This window comes from Oncorhynchus mykiss, chromosome 20 (assembly GCF_013265735.2).
Source record: "Oncorhynchus mykiss isolate Arlee chromosome 20, USDA_OmykA_1.1, whole genome shotgun sequence".
Lineage (NCBI taxonomy): Eukaryota > Metazoa > Chordata > Actinopteri > Salmoniformes > Salmonidae > Oncorhynchus > Oncorhynchus mykiss.
Genome location: NC_048584.1, coordinates 8300546 through 8317474, shown reverse-complemented (window position 1 = coordinate 8317474; position 16929 = coordinate 8300546). Strand labels below are relative to the sequence as shown.

The 16929-nt window shown below is 42.8% G+C and overlaps 1 protein-coding gene across 5 annotated transcripts in view; it reads right to left on the bottom strand.

Moving 5' to 3' along the window:
* Positions 1-16929, bottom strand: part of LOC110498908 (SAP30 binding protein) — a 45710-nt gene that overhangs the window by 12772 nt on the left and 16009 nt on the right. For all 5 annotated transcript variants that reach the window (XM_036955710.1, XM_021575607.2, XM_021575608.2 and 2 more), the window contains exons 5-7: positions 6584-6672; positions 231-322; positions 3-115 (exon numbers count right to left, since the gene is read on the bottom strand). In XM_036955710.1, coding sequence (XP_036811605.1) covers positions 3-115; positions 231-322; positions 6584-6672 — 294 coding nt within the window. The remainder of the gene's footprint in view (positions 1-2; positions 116-230; positions 323-6583; positions 6673-16929) is intronic.

Below are 16929 nucleotides of genomic sequence, written 5' to 3'. Positions count from 1 at the left end.
ACCCAGTGCCTCATAGTAAGAGTCCTCTGACCAGCCATGAGGATCAAACATGTCTTTAGGGTAGTTGGTTCCCAGTTCATCAATGCCACAGAACTGAATGAGTTTCTCATAGATACTGCAAAGACACACATTGACATGTCAACGAAAGTATCTGGAAAAGCATCCCACGTATGATCGACGTGGTCATAACTCTGTGTGTGTGTGGCATGAATTAGTGTGTGTGTGTGTACCTGGGATTCCTGAACTCTTTCTTCTTCTGAATGTGGTTGTTTGTGTCAAAGTCTCCATGTAGATTCTTTTCATACAGCTTCTGGATCTTCTCCTGTTGACAGAACATTTCTGATCAGTATAACATAAGAGTCAAATCCCCACTAGTATAGTTTTTACGACAAGCACTTTGTTCCTCTGTTGTGATGTGTATGTATCACAAGCCTAGATATATCAGTAAAGCCAGGTGCAGTTGTCCATAACTGGAATTGAACTTGCGACCTCCGGCCTCCAAACCTACCAGTGTATGAACAGCACAAAATGACTGGTCAATTGGTAGAGAGGCGTAACAAGTTAGCTTAGCCCCTACAGTGTGTTAACTGATGCGAAACATGGCAGCTGAACTTGGCAAAGGCTGAAGCCAGGGTCTTTACTCCAGCCTTGACCCATACAGAACCAGTCAAAAGTTTGGACACACCTACTCACTCCAGGGTTCTTCTTCATTTGTACTATTTTCTACAATGTAGAATAATAGAAGACATCAAAACGAAATGAAATAACAAATATGGAATCATTCAGTAACCAATAAAGTGTTAAACAATCCAAATATATTTGAGATTCTTCAAAGTAGCCACCCTTTGCCTTGATGACAGCTTTGCACACTCTTGGCATTCTGGTGTACAGAAGATGGTCTTTTACCAAATAGGGATAAGTCCATATTATGGCAAGAAAAGCTCAAATAAGTAAAAAGAAACAGCAGTCCATCATTACTTTAAGACATGAAGGAACTTTAAACTTTTCTTCAAGTGCAGTCGCAAAAAACATAAAGCACTATGATGAAACTGGCTCTCATGAGGACCGCCACAGGAAAGGAAGACCCAGAGTTACCTCCGCTGCAGAGGATAAGTTCATTAGAGTTAATTGCACCTCAGATTGCAGCCCAAATTAGTTCAAGTAACAGACATCTCAATACAACTGTTCAGAGGAGACTGTGTAAATCAGGCCTTCACAGTCGAATTGTTGCAAAGAAACCACTACTAAAGGACACCAATAAGAAGAAGAGACTTGCTTGGGCCAAGAAACACGAGCAATGGATATTAGACCAATGGGAATCTGTCCTTTGAGTCAAATTTGAGATGTTTTTTAACCGCCGTGTCTTTGTGAGACGCAGAGTAGGTGAACGGATGGTTCCCACCATGACGCATGGAGAAGGTGTGATGGTGCTTTGCTGGGGACACTGTCAGTGATTCATTTAGAATTAAAGGCACTCTTAACCAGTATTGCTACTACAGCATTCTGCAGTGATACGACATCCCACCTGGTTTGCGCTTAGTGGGACTATCATGTGTTTTTCAACAGGACAATGTCCCAACACACCTCCATGCTGTGTAAGGTCTATTAAACCAAGACGAGAGTCATGGAGTTCTGCATCAGATGACCTGGCCACCACAATCACCCGACCTCAACCCAATTGAGATGGTTTGGGATGAGTTGGACCGCAGAGTGAAGGAAAAACAGCCAACAAGTGCTCAGCATGTGTGGGAACTCCTTCAAGACTGTTGGAAAAGGATTCCAGGTGAAGATGGTTGAGGCAAAGGGTGGCTACTTTGAAGAAACTAAAATATATTTTGGATTTGTTTAACACTTTGTTGGTTGCTACATGACTCCATATATGTTATTTCATAGTTTTGATGACTTCACTATTATTCTACAATGTAGAAAATAAAGAGAAACCCTTGAATGAGTAGGTGTCCAAACGTCTGACTGGTTCTGTATATCTGACTGACAGGGCTCTGAATGGAGCCATTGTGTGTCTGCAGTTTCTGAGACCTCAGAGCAATACTTGGCAACCAGGCTCCTGGGAGACGCAGGGAGCTGGGCCTGTCAACTGGAGCCAGGGGTATCCACAATGATAAATTAGCCTTAAAACGGACAAGATGGAGGATTGGAATGTTTTTGCACTACTGTATCTACAGTACTCAAAACAGTCAGTTCAATTAGGCCAAATAGTAGGACAACAGTATTGAGATGTTTATTTTTTGAGATACAATGGTAATAATGAGGGCCATTATTGAGGCATACTAAAACAATACAGACCACACCCTGGCTACTCATTGGCCTGAGTCTTAACTGTCCCCAGCCCTTCCTGTGTGTGCTGGTGTTAGTTGCAGCCCGAGGCAAGGTAGTGATTCATCAGTGATTCACCTGATAGAGGGGTAATTAAGAGAAGGGAAAGGATATACCTCGTCAGTTGCACAACTGATTTAATTCCACCCGAAATGTGTCTTCTATATTTAACCCAACCCCTCTGAATCAGAGGTGCGGGGGGCTGCCTTCAGTCGACGTCGTCAGCTCCCGGGGAACAGTTGTGGGTTAACTGCATTGCTCAAGGGCAGAACGGAATATTTGAACCAGCAACCTTTTGGTTACTGGTCCAACTCTCTGAACCGCTAGCCTATTAAGTAAGTGTGTGCGCACACCATGAGGTAATGCTATAAAGTGCTGAGCTGTTTACTCACCAAAACATTCATCTTCACCTGCCTCAACACCTACATTTATTGATCTAAGTGTTGCATATTTCTCCCTCATGGTTAGGGTTAAGATTTGGGAAGGATATGCTGATCCTAGATCTGTGCATGATGGCAATGTCTACCGAGAATGCCAACTTATTTCTGAGGAAAACCTTGGACCAGTGTAAGGATTGAGAGACCGTATCTAGAGGGATGGAATGTTGATTGACAGAGAGCTGACCACTGAGATGTTTTGTCTGTCTCTTCCTACATGTTGATGTTATTCTCCCACTGGAGGATTCTGCTCTCCAACAGTCTGGAACATTCTTGAACATTTACCAACAACTGCAGAACACTGCTTGTCTGGCAGCTGGCATTGAACTCTTCTCAGACTTTGGCAGGAGGGGCATTTTACAACCTAGAAACCAATATCTCAGACACACACCTTATCTGTTCTCATACCCCGCCAATTTCAGTACATCATACACTTACAGTGAGGGAAATAAGTATTTGATGCCTTGCTGATTTTGTACGTTTGCCCACTGACAAAGAAATTCAGTCTATCATTTTAATGGGAGGTTTATTTGAACAGTGAGAGACAGAACAACAAAAAAATCCACAAAAACACACATCAAAAATGTTATAAATTGATTTGCATTTTAATGAGGGAAATAAGTATTTGACCCCTCTGCAAAACATGACTAGGTACTTGGTGGCAAAACCCTTGTTGGCAATCACAGAGGTCAGACGTTTCTTGTAGTTGGCCACCAGGTTTGCACACATCTCAGGAGGGATTTTGTCCCACTCCTCTTTGCAGATCTTCTCCAAGTCATTAAGGTTTCGAGGCTGACGTTTGGCAACTCGAACCTTCAGCTCCCTCCACAGATTTTCTATGGGATTAAGGTCTGGAGACTGGCTAGGCCACTCCAGGACCTTAATGTGCTTCTTCTTGAGCCACTCCTTTGTTGCCTTGGCCGTGTGTTTTGGGTCATTTGTCATGCTGGTATACCCATCCACAACCCATTTTCAATGCCCTGGATGAGGGAAGGAGGTTCTCACCCAAGATTTGACGGTACACATGGCCCTGTCCATCGTCCCTTTGATGCGGTGAAGTTGTCCTGTCCCCTTAGCAGAAAAACACCCCCAAAGCATAATGTTTCCACCTCCATGTTTGACGGTGGGGATGGTATTCTAGGGGTCATAGGCAGCATTCCTCCTCCTCCAAACACGGTGAGTTGAGGCCAAAGAGCTCAATTTTGGTCTCATCTGACCACAACACTTTCACCCAGTTGTCCTCTGAATCATTCAGATGTTCATTGGCAAACTTCAGACAGGCATGTATATGTGCTTTCTTGAGCAGGGAGACCTTGCGGGCGCTGCAGGATTTCAGTCCTTCACAGCATAGTGTGTTACCAATTGTTTTCTTGGTGACTATGGTCCCAGCTGCCTTGAGATCATTGACAAGATCCTCTCATGTAGTTCTGGGCTGATTCCTCACCGTTCTCATGATCATTGTAACTCCACGAGGTGAGATCTTGCATGGAGCCCCAGGCCGAGGGATATTGACAGTTCTTTTGTGTTTCTTCCATTTGCGAATAATCGCACCAACTGCTGTCACCTTCTCACCAAGCTGCTTGGCGATGGTCTTGTAGCCCATTCCAGCCTTGTGTAGGTCTACCATCTTGTTCTTGACATCCTTGGAGAGCTCTTTGGTCTTGGCCATGGTGGAGAGTTTGGAATCTGATTGATTGATTGCTTCTGTGGACAGGTGTCTTTTATACAGGTAACAAGATGAGATTAGGAGCACTCCCTTTAAGAGTGTGCTCCTAATCTCAACTCGTTACCTGTATAAAAGACACCTGGGAGCCAGAAATCTTTCAGATTGAGAGGGGGTCAAATAATTATTTCCCTCCTTAAAATGCAAATCAATTTATAACATTTTTGATGTGTGTTTTTCTGGATTGTTTTGTTGTTATTCTGTCTCTCACTGTTCAAATAAAACTACCATTAAAATTATAGACTGATCATTTCTTTGTCAGTGGGCAAACAAAATCAGCAGGGGATCAAATACTTTTTCCCCCTCACCGTATCTGTCTGCTAGGGGTGTAACTGTACACATGTTCATACCAACCCTTTCGGTACGTGGACATTGGTTCAGTCCGCATTGTGACGCTGAATGAATACATGAAAAATATATCCCCAAAATAAAAACACAAGGCCTATAGGCTCTGCCTACGCTGCAGTGCCTCAAGTAAATTTGAGCATCATTTTTTTTTGTTCCGGCAATTCCGTTAAAACTAGAGCCTATGCACACGTTGTAATCAAAATTCTAATCTTACTTGGCGCATTTCAAACGGTCCTTTTGTGGAACTAGCTCTGTACGATGGCGAGTGGTGGGGTCAATAAACCAGGAGGATTTTCCATCATTTAAATCTCCAGTTTGGGAACATTTTTGGCTTCCCAGTAGATTACAACGGCGATGGACAGAGTGAGTACGTCACCGTTGTTCAATAAGAATAACCTATGTCAGTGGTTTCCAACTCCAGTCCTCGAGTACCCCTGACAGTACACACTTATTGTTGCCCAAGACAAGAACACCTGATTCAACTTGTCAACTAATCATCAAACCCTCAATGAGTTGAAGCCGGTGTTTATTGTCTGGGGCTACAACAACGTGTGCTGTTGGTGGTACTAGAGGACTGGAGTAGGGAAGCACTGGCCTATGCAGCGGCCAACACCTCAAGCATGTTTTTATGCCAACATCACCCCAGTATTCCTACCACCGGAGCAAGACGGAAACAAGAAAAAAAAAAAAGAAAAAAAAAAAAACTTCGTCTCCCCTCTTCATTCAAGCAGCCCTTCGTGGCCAATTCTGACTGGGCCAAAGAAATTACAAGAGCGATAGGTATGTTTATAGCCATGGATATGCGCCCACTCACAGCCGTTGAGAGGAATAGGGGGTTTCAGCACCTCGTGAAAGTGCTCGAGCCACGTTACCAACTTCACCCACCCGCACCCATTTCAGCAAACAGGTACTACGCACTCTATAGAAGCAAACTAAAGATGAAGTTGTCAATTGGCTAATGCAGCCTGCGTTGCGATGGATGGACCTCCAGGGCTACAGAGAGCTGCTTGACAGTGACAGCCCATCATTTTACACCGGAGTGGGAAATGAGAAGTACGTGCTACAGACACACGCTCCTGTTACGAGTCACACAAGTGTGCATAATGTATCTCTTTGTAAGAAAACATTATGGCATAAGCCTATACAAGGTCTCAGCCATGTTTACATATTGATTTCACACATATATTGCACATAGTGCTGTTGCGTAATCGTGTGTTTTCAATTAAGAAAATACAAAAGTGTTATTCCTGATGGTGCTCTCATCAGGCATTATATGACTCATGATCATGTGTGGAATCAGCAATACAAAAACTTAGGATTTTCTTAAATAAACTCAAATTAACTACAGTAACTGTTTACATTTCATTTCCCCCCGCTGTGCAGAAACCGAACCGTGAACCAAAACCGCAATAGCGACCGAACCGTGGGTTTGGTGAGCCGTTACACCCTTACTGTCCTCCCTCCAGTAGTCTGCTACTTGTTGACAGAGAGCTTACCGTGTCACTGCTGACTATGGTGGTACTGCAGGCCAGTGTGACAAATGTGAAAGTGATGGTTGTTTAGACCAGGTGACCAGACCAGTTTAGACAGAGGAATTTCACAGGTATGTAAGATGTGCAAGAGTGGTGGTGACATAGCACAGGCAAGTTCAGGTGAGTCGAAATATGGTTAAGTAAAGATACAGTACATAACTAAAGGTAAGTAGGGGTGTGAGTGGAAGACAAATCCCAGGTGTGTGTACCTGTAGGTGACTGGAGCAGCGCCCTGGTGGTTCAGGGGGAATCCGGATCTTGTCGGGTGACATGTTCCTCACTTTCTCTGAGAACAGAGCTGGGGCGGAGATACAGAGAGAAACAACCAATCAGAGGAGCAGACGACAGACAGATATAGATGCTGTATGGAAGCCGGTGACATTCTAGCAGCTACTTCTTTATCTTTAGAAGTGAACCCAGAAATTATGTCTGTAAAGTCAGTGAGTATTGAATCAACATGTTTGGTGCATTCCTAAGCTGACAGTTGTTCTGTGTGTGTGTGTATTTGTTTGTTTGTTCGGAGCATCTGGTCCTGGTACGAGACCTAGGCACCACACCCAGTCAGGGAGTGTCTGTTGGGGCCTGTGAAGAGAAACAAGGCTCCACTTTTTTCAACTCTTCCCTCCTTTCTCTGACTCCAGGCCAGGCATTCTTCAGTGTCACTAGAGCCTCCTCAGCGGGAGAGTATTTTACAGTCACTCAGCACCGTCAATCTAATAAGGCTTTAAATCAGAGGTGTTGAACTCATTTTGCCCCGGGGGCCGCATTCATTTGTCAACGAGCTCCGGAGGGCCACACTGAAAATTGGTTATATATCCTCGCTGTCAAAATTTGCTAAACATTGTCCTCTATCTATTGTTTTTGGAACTGTCGATGCTCCTTGACTGTCTAGTGATTATTAGCGACCTGGACAGTCAAACTATGAATGTCGGTCTCCTGACTGTGCACCGTGACCCAGAAACCAACCTGATCTCAAAGTTTCAAGATGGGATTTGGCGTAACGTCTAATTTAGACCCATGTGGTTACATGGCTCAAGAAATTGCAGGAATATAGGTCCATTATCATTTCTACACAGTTTCAATTTGGTTTAGGTCATTTTTAAAAGTATATTGAGTTAATTTCCCCCTGGATCCGGCCCGCATGTTCGACACCCCTGCTTTAAAACGGTTGAGAAAAAGTACACACACTTGCACAGACAGGGGTCCACGCACACTCACTAGAGTAAACAGAAAGAAACCATAACAGAGTAAATGATGTACTCGGTGACAAGCACACACTAAAACACAAATATTGCACTTGGCTGCATGAACACTTATGAACAATAGAAAATACCAAGGCCTGGGGTGGGGAAAAACCTGACCAGGCACGTCAGACGAGTCAAGGGCCCTAGCATGAGCATGTGTTGCTTTCCATGAACACAGGCTGCCATGTGTGTGTGTGCGGCAACAGGCACATAGGAGACATACTGTACAGTGATAGTGATCCGGATTAGGGTTGAATATCAGGAACCCGTTACCAAGATTGATCACCCAAAACCACTCCCGGAAGACATAACTGCGAGAAACCGGTCAATTCAAATAAATTATTTATATGAAAAGCATGGCCTGAAATGGAACTTAAATTATATGCGATGTCTAAATCTGGCTTCTCTGCGGCCTTCTCTTTGCATGATGAATCATCAACGCTCAGGGTGGGGACAGACAGCCCATCTCAATATGGAGCGCAGATCACAACACATGTAGACCCATCATCTCATCATGGTAACTTTTTGTTCTTGTGAAAGGAAGGACTACAAATTGCTGCAGCATAGTCTATGCCACAGTAATATAAAGACAGAATGCGTGTCTAATTTACACATCTCCATCTGGTTTTGGGAGGTCGCCTTATTTTTAAAAATCAATCAAATGTATTTATAACGCCCTTTTTTTACATCAGCAGATGTCACAAAGTGCTAGTGGTAAAGATTTAATTTTTTCCAATTGCAGCTGCAGAGTTTTAAAATAGCCCATCACTCAAATATTGCTGGTTGAAAATCAGTGAACGCACAAGCACTCTCTCGCAGCCTCTCTCTCTCTCTCTCTCCCTCTCACTTCCATTCAAATTGCATCTAAAATAGATAATCCTGTTAAAGACTGATATATATAGCAAGTCTAGCCTACCTCCTTCAGGTAATAAATTCAATGCACTATTAGCCTTATATTTAGCTAATGAATGACAGTTTACGCATAATAAGCTTCTAACTTATTGCTCGTCTCTTGAGCAATACGCACGCACCTGGCTTCTCTCCTTTAAAAACGCTCCTTAGCTCTTGGAGTCCCATGCAGGAAAATCTAGACGAGGACAGCTTGCTGGACATCGTTTTTTTTTAAATAGAATTTCTTATTCCAATAGACTATTAGAAAAGGGACACGAGCTCTTGTTTGCTGAATGTTAAATGCAGCAGCCAATATAACTCACGGGTAGTTTGAAAGAAGAGCTAACGTGTGATGGCACTAGGCTATTATATCTAGATCTAGATCTATGTGTCTATGTTTTTCTGTCGTGCAATAGCCTATTTTTCACATATATAATAGCCTATATATCATATATGTATTGGATAACGGCACAATAATTTGGGATTTTTCAGGCTTGGGCTCATTAAATGTCTAGTGTAGGGCTCATAATGTATTTAATGTATGGCTCATCAGGCTCAGGTAGCATCAGGCTTGAATTTTCAATCAAAGCTCTAATCTATCTATCTATATGCTTTTGAATGACACTTTCAGTTTTGGCAGGAAATACCAGGTTACCCAGGTGGAAAAGTGATTCATCATTCTAAAATACCAGGAAAATATTCAACCCTAGTCTGAAATCACAGCTCCCTCTAAACCACAAGAGGCCCCGCCCTGCATGATCACCTCTGACTAGGCCTGCCTTAAGCTACTTCTGAATAACAGTAGCTTGAACAGGGGTTTGATATAGCAAGATAAGAGTATTTTCTTTGGAAAATTAAAGCAACCGTGCGTTAATATGAACACATTTTTTTGGGAAGATGTTCAAAGCTTTTAAAGCAATAAATCAAATCGTATTTGTCACATACACATGGTAATCAGATGTTAATGCGAGTGTAGCGAAATGCTTGTGCTTCTAGTTCCGACAATGCAGTAATAACCAACGAGTAATCTAACCTAACAATTTCACAACATCTACCTTATACACACAAGTGTAAATGAATTAAGAATATGTACATAAAAATATATGAATGAGTGATGGTACAGAACGGCATAGGCAAGAAGCAGTAGATGGTATTGGTTATATGAGATGAGTAATGTAGGGTATGTAAACATATAAAAGTGGCATTGTTTAAAGTGGTAGTGATACATGTATTACATCAAGATGCAGTAGATGGTATAGAGTACAGTATATACATATGAGATGAGTAATGTAGGGTATGGTATGTAAACATTATATGAAGTGGCATTGTTTAAAGTGGCTAGTGATACATTTTTCATCAATGTTCACATTATTAAAGTGGCTGGAGTTGAGACAGTATGTTGGCAGCAGCCACTCAATGTTAGTGGTGGCTGTTTAACAGTCTGATGGCCTTGAGATAGAAGCTGTTTTTCAGTCTCTCGGTCCCTGCTTTGATGCACCTGTACCGACCTCGCCTTCTGGACGATAGCGGGGTGAACAGGCAGTGGCTCGGGTGGTTGTTATCCTTGATGATCTTTATGGCCTTCCTGTGACATCGGGTGGTGTAGGTGTCCTAGAGGGCAGGTAGTTTGCCCCCGGTGATGCGTTGTGCAAACCTCACTACCCTCTGGAGAGCCTTACGGTTGTGGGCGGAGCAGTTGCCGTACCAGGCGGTGATACAGCCCGACAGGATGCTCTCGATTGTGCATCTGTAAAGGTTTGTGAGTGTTTTTGGTGACAAGACTAATTTCTTCAGCCTCCTGAGGTTGAAGAGGCGCTGCTGCGCCTTCTTCACCACGCTGTCTGTGTGGGTGGACCAATTCAGTTTGTCCATGATGTGTACGCCGAGGAACTTAAAACTTACTACCCTTTCCACTACTGTCCCGTCGATGTGGATAGAGGGGTGCTCCCTCTGCTGTTTCCTGAAGTCCACGATCATCTCCTTTGTTTTGTTTTGTTAAGTGTGAGGTTATTTTCCTGACATAACACTCCGAGGGCCCTACAGGAGAGGGCTCAGAACGCACCCTTGTGGGGCCCCAGTGTTGAGGATCAGCGGGGTGGAGATGTTGTTACCTACCCTCACCACTTGGGGGCGGCCCGTCAGGAATTCCAGTACCCAGTTGCACAGGGCGGGGTCGAGACCCAGGGTTACCTTAGCTTTCTTGGGAACAGGAACAATGGTGGCCCTCTTGAAGCATGTGGGAACAGCAGACTGGGATAAGGATTGATTGAATATGTCCGTAAACACACCCTCCAGCTGGTCTGCGCATGCTCTAATATGGCAACTGCATGGGCTAGTCCAGAGTGTAGTCTATATTCAGCAGATACACACAGAAAAGCTGCAAAAATTGACATTGAAAGGCAGGCAGGCAGACAGTGAGACAAACCAGCATTGAGAAAGGCAGTGAGACATGTGGAGGTCACTGCCAGACGACCAGAGCGGAAGCCGACAGAGCTCAAGGCTCATTCAACAGCCAGCCAGACAATTCAACTCCCACCATTAAACAGACAAAGCCCATCTTCATGCTGCTTGCTGGCCTGGCACTGCGTGAGACCTTTAGACCAGAACTCTGTGACATTTCCTCCTAACAGAAGCCGACCCAGTGGAACAGAATGGGCCCAGGGATGGAATGTACAGTGACAGTCTCAGGCCATGATGATGAGTCAGAGTGAAGACACTGGACAGTGGCTGTGTTTTTCAAAAAGCTTTGTCAATTTCCCCGTCTGTTTTGTTGGGAGTAATGTGGCGAAGGGGTGGGGTTATACAGAGCATGTATGACATTCTATTTTGGCATTAGCAGGCTCTAGTATACACAGTAGAGGAAGTGAAGGTACGATGGGTACATACTACTGTTTTATGGCCTAACACTGTAGGGCAGTGTGTATCAGCCAGGGCCACTCCCTGTTCTCTCCTGCCGTCCTGCTGCTTTTGTTACACTCATATCCTGCCTAGCTCTGAGCACGCACACGCACGCACGCACACACACACACACACACACCTTCCGTCAGCTAATGCTGCCCCAACGCCCACCGCTTGTGTACCTGCAAGTGAGTATAAGTTGACCACATGACTCACAGGCCCAACGGGTGTATGACCGTTTCCTGTGGCACATTTATAACCTGAATTACCCCGTCTGAAGACAAACAAAGACGTATTGTACTGCTTAGGGTTGGGCGATATCACGACAGCATCGTCTATCGCCGATGATTGATAGCCATCGTCGATTGTGAACTTGACTGGCGTTTTCGCAGTGCACAGCAGGGACAAGTGACACATTCCTATTTGCTCTAGACTATTTAAATAAATATGTTATATACAGAACGCAAGAGAATAATGTAGGCCAGACAGAGCGGAGAATTCCACCAAAGCAGAACAAAATGTCCAGTCAGAAAATATTGTTTCCCTCTCTCTGCCAGTTGCATGGGCATTAGGCTATATCCTAAACCTTTTCATTTGTTTTAAGTTTTTATAAACAGACAATTCTTAGCTATCCTTTGTCTAGCGGTTTAAAAAAACGTTGGCAATATTCCCTTCGCTCTCTCTCCATTCGATAGGCTATGAATATGACTTTGGGCTATAGGCTAACGTTACGCTTTAAAACATTTTATACATGGCTTTTTCAACAATGAACGTAACAGAGTTCCATTTCAAAAAGTTGTTTGAATTGCCCCCCAAAATTAAGGTAGCCAGAGGACTAATAATGAGAGAGAACAAACAAACTATCAATAGCCTATAGAAAAATCTAAGTTTAATCAGGTTTAAGCTTATTAAGAAATAAATTATCCATACGGGGTCGGGAAATAAAATTTAAATAAATCACCGCATGAGGTTGAAAATAGGGGTGTGAATGTTAAAACGAAATTGAATCCCTAACTGAAGCAGTGTTTTTTCCTCCACAAAATAATGCATTTAATCAAGATCATTAAGTGACATATCCAAGGTAAAACAAATGAAAATGCACATAGGTTGCTGTCCTTTCAGCTGCTTGATGTGATTGTGTGTTAGCTTTAGTTGGCTAGCTAGCAAAGGAGAAGTAACGTTAGCCTAGCTATCCTCTATAACCATCTTATTGACCCGACAAATCAGCTAGTTGTTGCCTATTAATAAAATATTAAATCCTTCTTTTTTAAGTTCTTGTCTTTCGTCATTATTGGGCCTCTGCTAGCTAGCTACATGCCAAGGATTTGTTTAGCAAAGAAACGTGGAATGAACGAGTCAAAACATGAGAATATCATTAACGACCAGCCTATTTGGTTAGCAACTTCAGAACTAACTACTGGCTTTTGCCCAAACTATATAATTTGGTGGAAGGATGAAATAAACAGAATTTACTAATTTAGTTAATGAAAACATGTCGTTAATCCTTTTTCTTTAAATATGTTGGCAACCACTTTATAAAAGCAAAAAGCAATATACAACTTAATGTTTGGCAAGCATCCACACCAGCAGACCGTTTATCATTCGGCAGTACACCTGTCAATCAACTGATCAACGCACCCTACTGCACACTGTAGGCCTATTAATAACGTGGTACACCACAGACCACTCAGTGCTTTCAGGGTGAGTTTATTGTCATAGTGACAACTGGTACTCGGGCCGAGCCAAATTCAGCTTATCTGGCCCAATTAACTGTTTCGTTTCAGGAGTAGGGCCATTTGGAGGTTATTGGGGTGAAATGACAATATCAATACAACAAAAAAACGAAGAATTGTGCTTTCTCACCTCCAAGTCATGGAATTTGCTAGGTCATTAAAAGCAAACATTTGAGACAGTCTCTGCAGTCCTATAGCTATCAGAGGGGGTCCCTAATTTAGAGAATCTAAATGCTTTTACTACAGACTATGGCAGTAGTGCACATTCACTTCCATAGCAGTTGTTCTAGGCTACCAGCATGCAAAATAAACATGCACATCCTCTTACAAAAAAAATCACTGCTGTTAAAAAGTAAAACTGCATTACAATGAAATGATTGTTGCTTAATTATAGGGCTACCCCTAGTGGCTACCCTGCCTGCCGTGTTGGACTAGTAACCGGAAGGTTGCAAGTTCAAACCCCCGAGCTGACAAGGTACAAATCTGTCGTTCTGCCCCTGAACAGGCAGTTAACCCACTGTTCCTAGACCATCATTGTAAATAAGAATTTGTTCTTAACTGACTTGCCTAGTTAAATAAAACATTAATGCTAAGTTGCGTGTGGCTGTGTTGGCTTCTAATGACTAGATTTTGTTTCTGTACACTGTTTGTGTTGCACATTTTATTTTGTTCCCGTGAATGCAATTTTGATGTTCTATTATGACTAACTACATTTGTTTTCAGAATTATTTAAAATATCCGACTACAATCCACCAGGATTTACAAAACCCTTTTTTTTTTATCCCTATAATTTTTGGCTTGTCACCAAAAACACTCAAATTTTTACAGATGCACAATCGAAAGCATCCTGTCGGGCTGTATCACCGCCTGGTACGGCAACTGCTCCGCCCACAACCGTAAGGCTCTCCATAGGGTTGTGCAGTCTCCACAACGCATCACCGGGGGGCAAACTACCTGCCCTCCAGGACACCTACACCACCCGATGTCACAGGAAGGCCAAAAAGATCATCAAGGACAACAACCACTCGAGCCACTGCCAATTCACCCCGCTATCATCCTAAAGGCAAGGTCAGTACTGGTGCATCAAAGCAGGGCCTGAGAGACTGAAAAACAGCTTCTATCTCAAGGCCATCAGACTGTTAAACAGCCACCACTAACATTGAGTGGCTGCTGCCAACATACTGACTCAAATCTCTAGCCACTTAATCATTAAAACTGGATGTAATAAATGTATCACTATTCCCTTTAAACAATGCCACTTTATATAATGTTTACATATCCTACAGTACTCATCTCATATGTACAGTATATCACAAGTGAGTACACCCCTCACAATTTCGTAAATATTTGAGTATATCTTTTCATGTGACAACACTAAAGAAATGACACTTTGCTACAATGTAAAGTAGTGAGTGTACAGCTTGTATAACAGTGTAAATTTGCTGTCCCCTCAAAATAACTCAACACACAGCCATTAATGTCTAAACTACTGGCAACAAAAGTGAGTACACCCCTAAGTGAAAATGTCCAATTTGCGCCCAATTAGCCATTTCCCCTCCCCGGTGTCATGTAACTCGTTAGTGTTACAAGGTCTCAGGTGTGTTAAATTTGGTGTCATCGCTCTCACACTCCCTCAAACTGACTGGTCACTGGAAGTTCAACATGGCACCTCATAGCAAAGAACTCTGAGGATCTGAAAAAAATGAATTGTTGCTCTACATAAAGATGGCCTGGGCTATAAGAAGATCGAGACCCTGAAATTGAGCTGCCAATTGGCCAAGACCATACAGCGGTTTAACTGGACAGGTTCCACTGAGAACAGGCCTCGCCATGGTTGACCAAAGAAGTTGAGTGCACGTGCTCAGCATCATATCTAGAGGTTGTCTTTGGGAAATAGACGTATGAGTGCTGTCAGCATTGCTGCAGAGGTTGAAGGGGTGGGGGGTCAGCCTGTCAATGCTCAGACTATACGCCGTACACTGCATCAAATTGGTCTGCATGGCTGTCGTCCCAGAAGGAAGCCTCTTCTAAAGATGATGCACAAGAAAGCCCGCAAACAGTTTGCTGAAGACAAGCAGACTAAGGACATGGATTACTGGAACCATGTCCTGTGGTCTGATGAGACCAATATAAACTTATTTGGTTCAGATGGTATCAAGCGTGTGTGGCAGCAACCAGGTGAGGAGTAAAAAGACAAGGTCTATTGACAGACGATGAGACGTTTTATAGATTCTGACTGTTAACGATATTTTACTCTGCGTTACTGTACTCTGCGTTACTGTTCTGTCGTGTCCTGCATATTCACATTAGGCCAATCCTTCATTTACTTTTTTTTAAATGCTTACATTGAGTGTCATGAAAAGCCAGAAAACGAAAGATGTTGACGTGTTGTGAGCCCTCGGAAAGTCCTAAAATATGCCCCTGACCTCCGTGGTAGCCCCTGACCTCCGTGGTAGAGGAGGATGTAAGGAGCAAGTTGCTCTTTTTCTGAAGACATCTCTACGCTAGTAATACCATGGAAATACTTTGGAAATGTTTTTAGCCAGCTGAGTCCACAAAGTTTCTTCAGGAATGTCATTTTCAAGTTCTTTTAACATCTCAAATTGATACATTTGTAGGTCACTAATTCTCTTCACTGCAAATCTGACCAGTCACACAACTCTTAGGAATAAAATTAAACAATCTGCCTTATGTACTATGTGTCCCAGTGTTGGTGCATGTAATGTCTGTGGGTGAATGAAACAATTACTGTGTGCAAATCTGGGGGGGAATGGTGATGCAGAATTATTTAATGCCGTTGCTTTATTTATTGTAAATATGTTGCAGATTTAAACTTTAATAGACAAATAGAAATGTAATGAACAATGTTTTCAATATCCAATACTTTTTACAGTAGTCAGGTGGTCATTACCAGGTATTTGATTGATTGTCAAATGTTTTATCGTCAGAGGGACAAAAAAAAGAAAAAAAAAACCCTCTGAAAGTGATCCAAACTATATCTCTCCTTACCGTTCTCTTTTTGTAGTTATTGTTGTAGTGTGAACGCTAATGTTCACTTGAATTAGCTTTTTTCTTTGTCGTTATAGTTATTGTCCTTGGTATGGACCGCCCTTTAGTCGGGAGTTATTACACGATAATCTTCAGGTTCTCGTGCCTTATTGCAACAGGTCCCAATTATCATCATACATTTTTTTTTTTTACAGATAGGCCTACCTAACAGGCTGACTAAACCTCTCACGTCGTGTGCACGAGTGCAGCAAAATTAATTTAGAAATCTGTGTTATTCAATTATTGCGTCTGCGTTGCCAAGGTCTAAAATAGAAATCAGTTATATTTCTGACGCAGATAGCGCTCCAAGTCCTGCCTCTCCCATCTCCTCATTGGTTTATAGAAGCAGGTACCCACGTGACATCTCCTCATTGGTTATACCCACGTGGGTGACTGAAAGACGAACGAGGTCAGTGGCAGTAATGCACCTCATTTATGAAAGTTGCCAATCGCAATATAAAGTCAAGAGAAGAAAAGGCCTGGAAGGAGGAGAGATGACTAGAAACGATTCGGTTGACCGTTTTGTGTGTGGATAAATTGGCGGCATAGAGGACCTTGTGCATTTCAGGTAAAATAACTCAATATATCCCAGGACAAATTAGCTAGCAACAGCAAGCTAGCTAAATAGGACAAATTAGCTAGCAAGTGCAAGCTAACTAGCTAAATTGCCATCAATGTTTAATGCTTCTCGACCTGTCCCCAAATTAATATAATTGGTTCAGAGTTTGTTTTGATATTTTA